Source organism: Cynara cardunculus (genome assembly GCF_001531365.2).
Source record: "Cynara cardunculus var. scolymus isolate 2C chromosome LG 16, CcrdV1, whole genome shotgun sequence".
NCBI classification, from domain to species: Eukaryota; Viridiplantae; Streptophyta; class Magnoliopsida; order Asterales; family Asteraceae; genus Cynara; species Cynara cardunculus.
Genome location: NC_037543.1, coordinates 20,174,920 through 20,190,326, shown reverse-complemented (window position 1 = coordinate 20,190,326; position 15,407 = coordinate 20,174,920). Strand labels below are relative to the sequence as shown.

Below are 15,407 nucleotides of genomic sequence, written 5' to 3'. Positions count from 1 at the left end.
CTATATATATATATATATATATATATATATATATATATATATAATACCAAAATTTAAAGAAATTATTCAATTTTCACTCTCTCTCGATTTGAGGATTTTCCATTGTTAGATCAAATCTTTAATTGGTTAAAATGATGATTTTTTACGCAACAATTTTGAGAGAAAATCAAATAATCGTTTATCAATTAGGGTTGAGTTCTGGTGAGAACGAAAGTTACAGTAAAAAGGGTAAGAAGATATCTTTACCTTTGGATCAATCGTAATCGAAGAGAAACAAATTATCTGTTAAAACACAATTCATGGGTTGGTTTAAGATTAAAAGTGATCAATACTCCAAATCTTTTGTTACACTTTTCACCTGAACTCCTATTCTCACACAATTCTTTTAAATCGTTAATATTTGTTATTAAATATTTTGCTAAAACTTCATACGCTAAATAACTTCAACTTAAAACGACAAATTTATCTATATGATTACCGTGTACGGAAAGAAAATTTTTGTGTGAGTCGTGTTTATTTTTGTGGGATTCGTGCTTTACGTTTGGTTGAGTTTCAATTTTTATAACCACTGAATCGAGATGTATGAAAGAAAGGTCAATGAAAACGAATCAAGAAGACAATGAAGATACGTTTTTTGTAAACCACGTTTAGTTATTTACAGTTTCTTTGTTTTTCGACCAAGAATGAAGACGAAGATAAGACATATGTATTTGTTATTTGTTGTATTTGTCGTATATAAATATTATATACTTACAAAAAACACTAAATATATTAAAGTTGTTATAACTTTTTGAACAATTTCTATTTATCACCTTAAAGACTTCTCAAAAAGCGATGTAAACCCCCTGTGGATACTCCGTATGTATGAAAAGTTCTTAATATTAATTGAGTGTTCGGTTCTCCAATAGATTGACCTGCAATAATACCTGCAACTTCTCCTAGTTGAACCAGGTCGTCAGACAGAAAGTACGATTTCAGCCATTGTTCATCGATGATGAAGTGAGAGTAAATCGATATCAACCCTTCTTTTCTAATGATCGTAGCCATCGTTTTCACCTACGAAAAATGAAAAACTATTTTCTTTTCTTTGCTTACCCTTTTCTCTCGAGAACAAAAAAAATTGAAGTTTGTAAATAAAACAAATAAACTCACACACACTCTCCTCACCTTTAGGGAGGTTTAAACCCTTAACCTCCTGTGAGGCCAATGACTCACTTTAAAATTTATATCATTTAAATTTTTAGGATGAATTTTACAAAAAAAAAGGACATATTTAAAGGTTGTTTTTAGTTTATGATTCGATATACTGAACACCAACTCAATCGAGACGGAAGAAAAAGAATAGCAACAATCTACTGGATAAGCATTTAGGGACCGTTTACCCAAATGCTTACCCAATAAGCTTAATGAGCTTAATGGATTACTCGCTAAGCCATATTTTACGGATTGTTTTTGACTTATTCATTAAGGTATTGGCTTAAATGAACTTATTCAGACAGCCAAGAGAGGGTGCTTGTATCCATTATGCGATCACATTTTCTCCCCTACCCAGACCTAAAAAAACACAACTTCTAACCACAAGAGTGGTGCCTGATTGGTTTGAGTATGGCGCCAAAGGTCAAAAGTACCAAAAGGTCTCAGGTTCAAATACAAGGAGGAATAAAAATCCCCTTGTGGCCACGGAGATTCAAATGCGATGACTCTGACCTATCTACAAAGCAGGTGGTCGCCTGGGATTAGTCGGCTCGTATAGCGGGTTGGATATTCAGGTTAATAAAAAAAACACAACTTCCCGTCCCTACCGTTGATGTGCCTCCTTCTCGATGGCGGTAACAATAGAGCATGGAACAAATGCGATAACATTGTTGTTGTTGTTGTATGGCTCATCGATCTGCTCCTCTCATCTCCAACAGTGATTAGGATTATTGTTTTTGGAACTTTAATGGAAGTTTATAGAAAACATGTGTTTGATGTAAAACAAAAAATAGACCGTAATTTACATAGTTCTGACAGAATATTCAGCAAAAGAAACAAACACCAATTTAGTTTAATTCACATAGACAATTTAATCTATACAACACTCCTGGTTATAAGCATCTTAATGAGCTTAATGGAACTCACAACTTATTTGGTCAGTTATATATGATTGTTTGGTAGTGGCTTAATGCTATAGAAAATGGCTTATTCATTAAGCTTTATACAAAAAACCAACTTTTTTCAATCCAACCTCTCCCAGTTAAGAAACACTCCTTCCATCTATGAAAACCCCTCCCAAACAAAAACGTTCCCAATCTATTAGGACAGATCAATCCACATAGATAACTTTATCCATACAAGACTTAATGAAAAACCAACCAACAGAGCCGGTCCTAAAATTTTTGATGCCCTATGCGAAAATAATAATAATTGCCCCTAAGCCTATTTTTTTAGGCCAATGAAACAACGAAACATGCGATTTTTTAAAGAGTTTAGAACCTATTCAAGTTAAGTATCTCATCCCGATGTTGATTTTTATTAATTATAATTAAAAAAATACGATGGACGGGACATAAAAACCAAAACCCCGAATACAAAATATAAAATGATAAATCCATATTAAGATAGTGCATCCTTCTTTTCCAGTTTTCTCTTTTCCAAATTGAAATTAGCAAAATAAAAACTTTATTTCAATATATGAAACTTAAAAAACAAGGAAAACTATAATTAGTTTTTAACTAAAATGGTAAATTACATCCAAATTGTTGTCATTAAGCAAAATGTAAAACTTAAAAATTACCGGTCTAACGACTAAAGACTAAGTGATTATCTGTTAGCAGCTTAATAAGTTTAATGGAACTAACAGCTTATTCACTCAACTATGCATGACTGTTTCGTAGTGGCTTAATGATATAAAAAGTGACTTATCTAATAAGCTTCTAGGGGGAGGTTTATGTATAACGCCAAAAAAAAATTCCAAATATGTTCCTTTCAACTAAAAAAACGCTCCTTACATCTGCGAAAAAACTCTCTTAAACAAAAACTTTTCCAACTTATACAAACAGATTAATTCATACAGACAACTTTATACAAACAAAAACTTTTCCAACTTTCCAACTTTTTCCAACGATGTGCATTCACTGCTAGGCCTTAGGCCTGTTTTTATAGTTAAAGTTCAGTTGTCCAATTCTTAAATTATTAAACTCAAAACTAGTAATAAATGACAACTGTGATGCCCCTTTAAGCTTTGATGCCCTGTGCATTCGCACGGGCTGCATGTGGCCAGGGCCTGCCAACCAAACATTAATAGAAAATCATGAAAAATCATATAGGACCTGAGGGCTCAATGAGATTTTAACCAATTTGCTTCAATCTTTCATCCGATCATTAGACTTCAAATCAATGAATGATCACGACGAAAACTAAAGGCAACGTAAAATAAATAAGGCCGTTGCGAACCAAGAAAAAGAAGAGATTATTTGCACCACAGCATTATTTTTCTGAAAATAATAGTCGACGAAGAACTAACATACGAGAGCGATGAAGATCGTTGCTGCTGCTTGATTTGGCACGAGCATGCACGATATATGAACAAAATCGAGAAGTTGTCGAGTATCTTCTCATTTCTTTTCCTATCTGCAAAATCAACACAAAAAAGATTCAAGATTTTATTCGTTGATGCTATTATTAAACATTTGTATTTTCTAAGGTATAAACATATAAAAGAACCTGAAAGTGTGTAAATTCTAGGCATTGAAAAGTTTTCTAAAAGGCCCATCCTTGCGATCTTTTGCTGCTTCAGTCAAAGCAAGAAACCGTTTGAATCCAGTTGTGGCGGCACCTCTGCCAAGTGCCGCTGCTCTGGTAAGCACATCCTCTCTCGAGGCAATAACTGCAGATGAAGCTGGACTGGCCAAGGGAGGAGGCACAGGAGCTGCCGCCACATGGGACACCTGGACGGCTGGGGCGGCAACTGGTGATTCAGAAAACCCGGAACCACGTTTGTTGAAGTCATCCAATATGGTTTGTTGGTCTGCTTTCTTCAATCCCTGCGCAATTAAAATGATGGTGAATGGAAGATCTTGTGATGTGCCAACTACGTACATGGGTTAAGCTCTCTATAAGGATTAAGCTAAATTACTGTTTTTTGTGCTGAATAAACAGTATGAATGGCAGAAATAACCATTTTACCCTCAGTCTCGATTAAGTGCTGAATTAAATGACTGTTGTAGTAGTTAGTGGTGACCAAGTACAACCTCGAGCTCTAGGAATTTGCCCATTTGATCCCGTTTCACATGTCCATCTTGAGGTTCCCGTTCCCAATTTCAGTCGAGAAAATGGGACACAATGAGAAATGCGGATTTGTTTCGTCCATTTTGTGGTTCCCATTCCCGATTTCAGTCGAGAAAATGGGACACATAAAATGAGAAATGCAGATTTGTTTCATCCATTTGCTTCCTTTCCCATTTCCAATTATTGGATCTCGTCTCCATTTTCGAATCGCAGAAATGAAATGGAGCATGAGAGAAATGGAGCAAAACGAATATAGATATTTGTAATCCATTCTGGTCTGGAGTGAGCTACAGGGTTCAATAGACAAGGATAAGGCAATGATTAAATACAAAGACTTTAGGCTACGCTTGACAAACTAGTTGATACGCTAGTTGTTCGCTAAGAGCATCTCCAACAGCTATGCCGAAGTAGAGATTTTGGAGTTTTTTTTCTCCAACGGTTATGCTAAACTGTATGTTAAAATAGAGGGAAAAGGAGAGAAGGTAGAAAATCTTCAAATTTGGAGACTTCTCTAAAACTTACTAATAAGAAGAGAGATTATTTTAATTGTTTCCATCAGTGAGGTTGAATGTTGTTATAAATTTTTAGGAATTTTTTTGAAAGTGTAATGGGATAATGAATTTAGGGTTTATTTCAAATGCAACAATGTCCATTTGTATAACCAATGCAATTCAATCAATTGAGATATTTATGGAAATGATGAGAGTTCATTTCTTATGATTTGAATATTTATGGAAGATGATTACAGTTTATTAATTATGATCAATACTTTATATTAATAAACAATCAAAACTTTTATGAAATCACATATTTATCAAATTAAATGGAGTTGAGATTGAATTGTAGTGGTTGCACAAATGTAAAGTGTTGCATAATAATTCACCTCAATAAATTTATAGATATTTTAATAATATTATTAATGTGGCAATTCCTAAAATAAAGTAGTTGTTGGAGTTAATCTTTTTAGAGATTTTGATTTTTGATACTCTATTTTAGAAAAATTATAGCATGGTTATTGGAGATGCTCTAATAAATTAGTCATATTTTGTAAGCTAACATGTTGAAAAAATAATTAAAAAATTATAAGGGGCATAATCGCAAGAAAAAAAACCCCTGGAACTTGTTGAAATGCTGCTTGCAGTTATATGTTAGTTTATGTTGGCAAACATGGCCTTAGAGTAGAAGTTAGTGATGATTGATTATACTAACCTTGAGCTCTAGAATCCGCTGGAATTCTGAAGGTGTTCCCTCGGGTAAAAGTGCTCCATATGTATCGGCCACAGAATCAATCGGGGACAAGATAACCTGTATATAATAGCATGCTAAGTACACATAATTACGAAAACCAAAACAAGATAACCTGTATATCATATCAGGGTAGAAGGTAGAGCGGCTGTTTCTGAGAAGACCCCTGTCTTGTGCAAAAGGGTGTGCAAAAAGCATGTAAACCATAATTTTCATGGGGGCGAACCGACTGGTTCGAGCACTGACCTTCAACAGTGCTTCCGCTTTGCTCATCTCACGGCTTACAAATTTCGAATAGCCAGCAGCTCCTGGAATCTGTTAAAAGAAAAAGCAAACTCTTATCAGTTATGCATGATATAAATCTAGGCATGAGAATGAGACCCTCCTCATTGGGGAACCTAGTGTACCCGCCTCGATGGGGCCGGAGATTCCCGCAAAACCGGGGATGCGGAATGGGGATGGGGATGGAGATCCCTGAAAGTTAAAAACCGGGGATGGGGATGGGGACGGGGACGGAGACGGAGACAGGTAACGTGATCCCCGCCCTGTCCCGGTATATTAAATATATTGTCATTCATTCCTAAATATATTGTATCTCTATCATTAATTATATTATTTATAAAGAATTGGATTTAGTATCTGTTAGATTTAGAAACAGTATTTTGATCTTTCTTTTTAGATACATTTTTTTATTTGTCTTACTCTTTTTGATAAAAAAAATCATGGAGAGCCGAACATTTGATCAAACAATTACGTATGATGTTGTGATTTTGTTCACATATGAATATTTGATACTCCGTAGAAGCAATATTTTGGAAATATGTGAGATTTAAACATGGACCATTATTGATCGGGTATAGTGTTTAACACATTTGATTTAAAAAAAACTCACATAAACGGGGAGAAAATCCCCTATTCCCCATTGGCGATCCCTGTTCCTCGTTGGGGCTGGGGATGTGATCATGTTCCCCAGCGGGACGGGGACGGAGATTGGGATGGGGATGGGGCCCCCACCCTATTCCCATGCCTATTTAAAATGGCTTCAGAAACAGGTCGATTTGCATTTTCTCCGTCCATTTCTAGTAAAAAAAACAAGAACTTTTGAACCAACTTCAAAGATCAGACAGTTTATTGTGGCAGAGACAGAGCATGTCAAATTTGAAGCAAAAAGGGCTAATTTACCTGTCTCCCAAGGGATGGAATATCCAAAAGTATTGTCTTTACAGCCTGAGTATCCAACAACATCTGCACAAGAACCACACATTAAATTTCATTGATCCCGATAAACGCCACTGTTTGGTGCAGCTAATAACTTAAAATGATGGATACTTGTTGAGCTCCAGTTTCTGATATTTGCTTGCATCTGAAGATATTGAGGTAGAAGCGTGGAGCTAGAGATGATGCAAGCTGCAACGGATAATCATATGATGATTGATGAGCATATCAAAGCTACAACGACCATAACATCAATTAATACAGAAAAAATTATGTCTGCTATTGAATTCCATTAACAACTTGAAACGTGCATGACCAGGGTTGTAGGGGAGGTGAGCCGGCTTGTCAAAAAACTGGGCAGCCCAAGCCTATATGCCAAGCCAAATCCTATATGGCCCAGCTTGGCAGCTCAGCAAGCATAAATGTACCCAGCCTGCTATGCCCATAAGAGCTTACAGAGTAGCTTAAAACCAAACCAATCAAAGGAAGCCCAGTAAGTCCCGGTCCCGCCTGAGGTGGGGTCTAGGGAGGGTAAGATGTACGCAGGTCTGACCTCTACCCCAAAGAGTACAACAGTTTCTTCCATGATGCTTGTGAAAAAAGTGAGGAAAAGATAGATAAGGGCAAAAAAAGATAGACAAACTTGAGTAGCTTTGTGTGTGTGTGTGTGTGTGTATATATACATAATAGGGGCCGGTTCAAATAAGAAAACTAAATATCGTGAGAAGGCAAGAAGGGATGGTTAAGGGAAGATTCGTATATGAATCATCAAAAAAATCTGATTTTTTTTATTTCAAGATGCATATGTGAACTAACGTTACAGATTATTCATATGGATTCGTATATGCATCTTCAAATGGATTTTTTCAATGATTCACATAAGAACTTTCCCCTCTTACCTTCTCACAATAGTTAGCCTTTTTATTTGAACCTCCCACCATATATATATATATATATAGAGAGAGAGAGAGAGAGAGATTCAGATTCATACGATAACATTAATTAAATAAGAGAATAAGAAAATGGTCGAATCACATGTGATTTTACACTAGAATCACATGTGATTCGCGCGACTTTGGCTGCGACCTGAGGTCATGGGCCACGTCGCTTGGACACCCTTGTGTTGACCATTGGTGTAGAATCACATGTGATTTTGCACGTGATTTGACTGTTTTCGTATTCTTTTATTTTGTTACTGTTCTCGTTTGAACCTCCCTCTCTCTATATATATGTATATATATTGAACCCACCAATCTTTAGCCTCTTGTGGGCTTCTAGTTAAATTTTAGTTTGAAGAATTAGTTTAACTTTTTACAAGCATATAATAGCTTATATGAGCTAAAAGAACCAAGCCTATAATGGGGGTTGTGCCAAGGTTTGAGCTTATACAAGTCCATTGGAACCAAGGCAAGGCTCAAGCTTGACAAGCCACGAGCCGAGTCTGAGCCTACCAAGCTTGGGCTCAGATCAAATGCACCCCTACACATGACATGGAAAACCAAACTTGGAACTAAACAACAAGCACCATAATTCAATTAAAAAAACCAAACTCTGGGAAAATTTTAAAATAAAGACTGCATAAGTACGAAGTTTCATCAGTGAAATGAATAATGTATACAAGAAAACATAGAGTATTCACCTTGTCTAAGAAGAACTGAAAGTAAACTGGAGAAAGAAGGCTTCCAAGTATAGGGACGCAACCACTAAGGATCATATTTATGCTATTCACATACCTGCAACACATTAAATGAATTTTTTTATCATCCGAGGAGATGCCTTAGCACAATAGTGGAGGTTATATATATCCAATTTGCATCTTACGCCGATTGATCACCCACACTTTCAAGCGTACCCCAGGGAACACGTGTCATTGCACCCATTTCAACATCAAATTTGGTTTCCACACCATGCACTAACGTTACTAGTGCTCTTGTTATAACTGCTGAGAATTCATCCTGCATGAATAGAGGAATCATCGTGAAAATGGCGTAGCTATTGCTGACAAACACACCAAGGCACCAAAGGGTCTCTGCCCAACAGTAACCAAGGCCAACCTCCCTGGCGGTCAATGTTGGGTTTTCTTATGTTTTAGCCCATGAGGAAGGCCCATATATATAGCCCATGAGGAAGGCCCATATATATATAGCCTTCTTGCAGACCTAGTTCTTAAATTTTAATTGTGCAGCCAAAAATAAAGAAAAAGAAGAAGGACAGATCTCCAAATATTTTCGTCACTTTTGACACAGCAGCAGAAAAACTCTGTTTCCCGGAGATTGAACGGTCGAATCGTCGTAATTTTTGGTCAGTGTCTTCACAACATCTGAGCCAACGTTTTGGACGGTCGGATCGTGGTTTTGAGGTCAGGTTTTCTGGGGGTTCTTCACAGCAGCTTTTGTGGTGATATTCTCTTCACTTTTGCCTATTTTGGTTCCATACATCTTGATGTGCTTATTTCCAAGTGTATGATGGTTTTGTATGCSTCTAGTATAATCTAGAGAAGACTTTGTATTGCTCTAATATTGGTGGTAGTGGATTTCAAGCGGCTCTAGTAGTCCCGTGGTTTTTACTCTCGTTTTGAGGGGTTTTCCACGCTAAAATTTCGTGTCTCATTGTGGTTGTTGTTTTTACGTCTTGGGGGCTGTTTTACTTGCATTTAAAATACCCTATTTGTTTGCATCCTCAAAGGTTCATTCGGGTCGGGAAAGTTTAGCCTAACGAAGGTTAATTCCGCACTTATTGTTTACCGTTAGTGGCTTCGTTTTTCCCATCAAATTGGTATCAGAGCMAGGTTCTTCTTGTTGGTTAGGACTTGTTTGAAYGATGGAGGCTAATACAAGTAGGATGATAAGTTTAAATGGTTCTAATTATCATGTTTGGAAAGGAAAGATGGAAGACCTTCTTTATGTGAAGGATTTTTACTTGCCTGTATTTTCAACTGAAAAACCAGAAAACAAAACAGATGCAGAGTGRAATATTTTGCATAGACADGTTTGTGGGTATATTCGGCAATGGGTTGATGATAATGTTTTGAACCATATTACCGGGGAGACTCATGCTCGTACTTTGTGGAACAAGCTTGAACAACTATATGCTCGAAAGACTGGGAACAATAAGTTGTTCTTGATTAAACAGTTGATAAGCTTGAAGCGCCGTGATGGAACTCCTATTACTGATCATTTGAACGCCTTTCAGGGAATTATCAATCAGCTTGAGGGAATGGGTATCAAGTTTGAAAATGAGATACAAGGTTTATGGATTCTTGGTACGTTACCGGATTCATGGGAGACTTTTAGGACATCATTGTCCAGAAACCATCGGGTGCAGAGTTGGACAATGATGTCCTAAAAGTCTCCCATGAATCCGGTAACGTACCAAGAATCCATAAACCTTGTATCTCATCTTCAAACTTGATACCCATTCCCTCAAGCTGATTGATAATTCCTTGAAAGGCGTTCAAATGATCAGTAATAGGAGTTCCATCACGGCACTTCAAGCTTATCAACTGTTTAATCAAGAACAACTTATTGTTCCCAGTCTTTCGAGCATATAGTTGTTCAAGCTTGTTCCATAAAGTACGAGCATGAGTCTCCCCGGTAATATGGTTCAAAACATTATCATCAACCCATTGCCGAATATACCCACAAACCTGTCTATGCAAAATATTCCACTCTGCATCTGTTTTGTTTTCAGGTTTGTCAGTTGAAAATACAGGCAAGTAAAAATCCTTCACATAAAGAAGGTCTTCCATCTTTCCTTTCCAAACATGATAATTAGAACCATTTAAACTTATCATCCTACTTGTATTAGCCTCCATCGTTCAAACAAGTCCTAACCAACAAGAAGAACCTTGCTCTGATACCAATTTGATGGGAAAAACGAAGCCACTAACGGTAAACAATGAATGCGGAATTAACCTTCGTTAGGCTAAACTTTCCCGACCCGAATGAACCTTTGAGGATGCAAACAAATAGGGTATTTTAAATGCAAGTAAAACAGCCCCCAAGACGTAAAAACAACAACCAGAATGAGACACGAAATTTTAGCGTGGAAAACCCCTCAAAACGATAGTAAAAACCACGGGACTACTAGAGCCGCTTGAAATCCACTACCACCAATATTAGAGCAATACAAAGTCTTCTCTAGATTATACTAGACGCATACAAAACCATCATACACTTGGAAATAAGCACATCAAGATGTATGGAACCAAAATAGGCAAAAGTGAAGAGAATATCACCACAAAAGCTGCTGTGAAGAACCCCCAGAAAACCTGACCTCAAAACCACGATCCGACCGTCCAAAACGTTGGCTCAGATGTTGTGAAGACACTGACCAAAAATTACGACGATCCGACCGTTCAATCTCCGGGAAACAGAGTTTTTCTGCTGCTGTGTCAAAAGTGACGAAAATATTTGGAGCTCTCTCCTTTCTTCTTTTTTTTCTCTATTTTTGGCTGCACAATTAAAATCTAAGAACTAGGGCTGGAAGAGGGCTATATATATATATATGGGCCAGACCATATATGGGCCTTCCTCATAGGTTAAAACCATAAGAAAACCCAACAGTTCAAATCTCACCAAAAATGAGGAGTGTGTGTGAGTATTTACCGTATATAAATATTATATATTTAAACGAAAATTAGTTTTTAATTATATTGAAAAGAAAAAGAAGTTAAACAAAACATATTCAATGAAATTATAAGTTTTATGATCGTAAGATATGTTTTACAAAATAACTTTTCTTTGAAATACTGATATAATATGACAGAATAAAAGAATATATTGGCTGTGCATGTGGATTTAAAAAAAATACACCAAGGGTTTCTAATTTAACCTGCACTTCTGACATATCCACTGCGTCGATCAACTGGGAATCTATTATTTTCGAGACATTCTCAGCCAATTCACCAGCCTGTATAAGTAATGAACTCAAAGTTACCTCTCAATTAGTCAGAGAAAGCTTTCTAATAAAGATAAGACAGTTGTATTTATTCCCTGTGTCCTATAAGAATTGCAACTTGACCACCATACACAAACAAACGGAAGTAGTTGATGGCTAGTTGCATGCCAAAAATCCATTACATCACCTTAGTCCCCACATTAGTTTCTGCCTTCGCAAACCTCTAGCAAACCTTATGATATTCGCCCCCACCCGAGCGCGTATTGTTTATGGTTTTTTACTTGATAGGAGGGGTCTCCCCCCTCCATGTAAGAAAAAACGGCAATGTTTGACTTGACACATACATTAACATTGTTACGCAGAATTATACTGGGCACACAGCAACTACATACACACACCCAAATTTGTGAAGAACTGACCGTTTTATGACAATATTCTGCAGTGTTCACAATATAGCATATCAGCCTTTCATCTTTATCAGATGTCTGCATTTAGAGGCAGATAATGTCAGCCTAATCGCGGCAACAACAGAATGAAGCAAACCTCATCAAGTTAAGGTGGATAAACAAGACTCAATGATACCTTAATATGTCCATCCGTACCCGTGGCACCTTTAGGCAACTTCATGAAAAGCTTTGAAGCATAAGCTCTAAGAACTCTTTGGAAGACCTGCCAGCCATAAAGATAATACAATCGTAATATATTCACACCATAAGTTTGATTCACAAGTACTCAGAATCAAGGAACTCTATGACTTTAGGATCATTGAAGCCCACAAATTTTTTATCAATTTTCATATCAAACTTAATTCTTTGATGATTGTTATAAAGCATGCATGCAACTTGCCCTCAGGAATAATCCAAAAAGTTTAGTTTATGTTTACAGTAGATCTATCCACATAGGAAGCTCATACGTCAAAGCTGGATTAATGGAAAGATATTCACACATCTGATGTGTTCCGAGTCCCACTAGATTGATGTTATACAATCCAATAGTCAGTTTTACCCTAACCATGAAATAACTTGTATTTTTACTGTAAATGCTACCTTGCAAACAACCACCTTGATAGATGTCTCGAAAGCAAAAATGCTCCAGGTATCAACATTGTTAAGATATCCAATAACACTTAGGATTATTAAGCATAAGCATCCATAAGGTGCAAACAAAGATTTTTTTCAACGATTAGAATAAAAAATGCAACTCAAATCCACAAAATAAAAATCTTTTAACATGCCTAAAAGAAGGTAGACTAATACCAAGAAAGATATTTAAGAAAGAAAATGGTATCTGAAATAAGTAAGATATTTGAGAGGGCGTCTTTCAATTCTGTTCAGACCCTCTCTCTCAAGAGTTACAACATCACAATGTTTTCACATACAGAAAGAAAAAAAAGACTTTACATAAGAGTATGTCAGTAATCAAAACCCAGCCTGTTTGTAAAGATGATTTCAACTTTCAGGTAATAAGGATAGATGATGATAAAGACATCTTTCTGTTAAAGTATGCGAGTCGTTTATTTTTTATTCATTAACCTAATCTCGTTTTGTGTAAAGGGATGCAAAGAGAAGTATTCATATAAAATTTGTTTATAGTTTATCTTTATTCATTAGTATATCTTCCATATATTTCGCATCGGCATTTATAAGGTTTCTGGACAAGGAAATATTTCTACATTCACCTGATGCTACTCATCATCTCTGACCTTAGGAGCACAAAATCAGTTAGAAGCACAAAAGTAAGCAGGTTGGTCGAGGGTATATGCAGAATATCATTTAGATAACCAGATTACTACTTCAGTTTTTCCATCAATAAACTACTTACAAGAAAAATAGTCACTTCTATAGCAGCTGACAGGATAACCTGGAAGACATTATATGACAATGAACAACATCCAAACAATTTATTCCAAAACACACCTTAAATAAATTCAGGAGTGTCTGGTTCCTTGTCAAGGTGCAGCATCGTTTCAAGCTCCTTCTGATAATCAGAAAGACCTTCAGCAAGGAAAATTGGACATGTTAGCCATCCAGACGAAATACTGAATTTGTTAGACTACATCCATCAAGTAGCTTTGTGTGAGCAGAAGATTTCACTTGGAAAAACAGCTTCTATCCATTACTTAAATGCAGGGGCATAGATCTGCTACGGTAACCAATTCTGGATGTTGGAAAAATAGATAATGCAATTACATTTAGTGTCAGTGTCAACTAGGTGGGAAAAGTTCCATCTGCAGCAAACCTTTGTTGGAATATGTGGAACCCTTTTGATTCTCTCTCTAAAAGAGCCCTTATAGAGAGGGGGAAAGTCCCAATAGGTTTAATGGATCGTGTCTATCCGATTTGGGACTTTAACACGCCTGGAGGCTAGACACCCCCCCCTTTAGCGGAGGTTCGAGTGTGTTCGGCCCCTGGAGATGCTACACACCGACTCTGATACCATGTTAGAGTACGTGAAACCACTTTGCTGCCTCTCTAAAAGAGCCCTTATAGAGAGAGGAAAAGTTCCAACATATTAAGAGGTCAAACGGACCGTGTCTAGCCGATGTGAGACTCCAACAACTTCCCTACAGTGGGAAATGTTAGGAAAGCATAAGCTGAATTAATTCAATTCTACAATACTCCTGAGGAAAATATTATATCTCAAATATTTAATAAGTATTTCCATATCAGCATGTCTAGTAGCCTGCCTGCATGCTACTGGATAGAATATTAGTCTGACTTCCATCATCCATATCCCATGTTTCATCCTGTCATTAATGAACACATATCAGAAAGTTAAAGCAAAGACCAAAACATTCTAACTGAAAAGGAGACTAGTATACCTGAACAAGCTTCTCCAGATGCTCCATAAGGGTTCTCTCTTCTAATTCCACATATACCATCAAATGCGGTTCAAAGCAGGATGATATAATTCCACGAAAATTGAACTGCAATAACCATTGAAAGAAGGTAATACTTAGCAGCAAGATTTCTATAACGTTGAGGTATGAAAGAAAATTCCTCAAAAATAGAAAAAAGAAGGCATGGAACAAGAAACGATAAAAATCTTCGTTGCCAGTTTTGCTACATTTAAGCATGACCTAGACAGAGATTTACACTAAAATGTTATTGATATGCTGATTAAGTGAGCATGATGAGTAGTGACAGGACAAACAAGATGTAGACCATGGCTACATGACGTCAACTCTTCAAGATGTACCAAAAACTTCATCAATACTTGATAACATATGAGGATATGAGAAATATGTTAACCCCCACCAATACAAAGTCACAACCAAGCATATTTCAATGTTTTATATGATGTGAAACCATAGTATAATACTATTCAAAGCGTCAAGATTTATCTGAAACAAACTATATTTCATCAAATACAATATAACCCCAGTAATACCCAGACCAGGGAACTAACATACATGTAAATGGTGTGAAACCGAATTGGTATTATATAAGATGTGTATACAAGACTAGATGAGCCCTCTATTTATAGGATTAGAGAGGGACTAATAAGCAATAATAAATTACATACAGATCCCTAAGCTATAGCTATTTACAACTAACAATACATATTTGAAGGGGAGATGAATCTGATACATAAACAATTTATCATGAATATAAAATTGAAGAGTAGCATTGCAGTGATGATGGATGTTGCAAGTTTATCACTTCTTCGAATTTCTTTATTTCTTAAGATTCTTTTTTCCACATCATCATGTAAATAGTGCAATCAGTGGGCCAACACTTCAAAAACAACATATCATAAGAGTAAATATCTGTCAAATA

At 36.4% G+C, this 15,407-nt stretch overlaps 1 protein-coding gene across 2 annotated transcripts in view; it reads right to left on the bottom strand.

Moving 5' to 3' along the window:
• Positions 1 to 3,530: 3,530 nt before the first annotated feature.
• The window catches only part of LOC112529675 (vacuolar protein sorting-associated protein 53 A-like), a 23,084-nt gene continuing 11,207 nt past the window's right edge, over positions 3,531 to 15,407 (bottom strand). Inside the window, exons 11-24 of one of the 2 annotated variants that reach the window (XM_025141013.1) lie at positions 14,450 to 14,554; positions 14,315 to 14,374; positions 13,545 to 13,622; positions 12,211 to 12,297; positions 12,048 to 12,113; positions 11,563 to 11,640; positions 8,551 to 8,684; positions 8,369 to 8,462; positions 6,844 to 6,921; positions 6,697 to 6,759; positions 5,761 to 5,829; positions 5,479 to 5,574; positions 3,706 to 4,025; positions 3,531 to 3,612 (exon numbers count right to left, since the gene is read on the bottom strand). In XM_025141013.1, coding sequence (XP_024996781.1) covers positions 3,723 to 4,025; positions 5,479 to 5,574; positions 5,761 to 5,829; positions 6,697 to 6,759; positions 6,844 to 6,921; positions 8,369 to 8,462; positions 8,551 to 8,684; positions 11,563 to 11,640; positions 12,048 to 12,113; positions 12,211 to 12,297; positions 13,545 to 13,622; positions 14,315 to 14,374; positions 14,450 to 14,554 — 1,311 coding nt within the window. In that variant the 3' untranslated portion in view covers positions 3,531 to 3,612; positions 3,706 to 3,722. Of the gene's footprint in view, positions 3,613 to 3,705; positions 4,026 to 5,478; positions 5,575 to 5,760; positions 5,830 to 6,696; positions 6,760 to 6,843; positions 6,922 to 8,368; positions 8,463 to 8,550; positions 8,685 to 11,562; positions 11,641 to 12,047; positions 12,114 to 12,210; positions 12,298 to 13,544; positions 13,623 to 14,314; positions 14,375 to 14,449; positions 14,555 to 15,407 lie in introns of those variants that run through there. The other variant, XM_025141014.1, reaches the window with a different exon arrangement.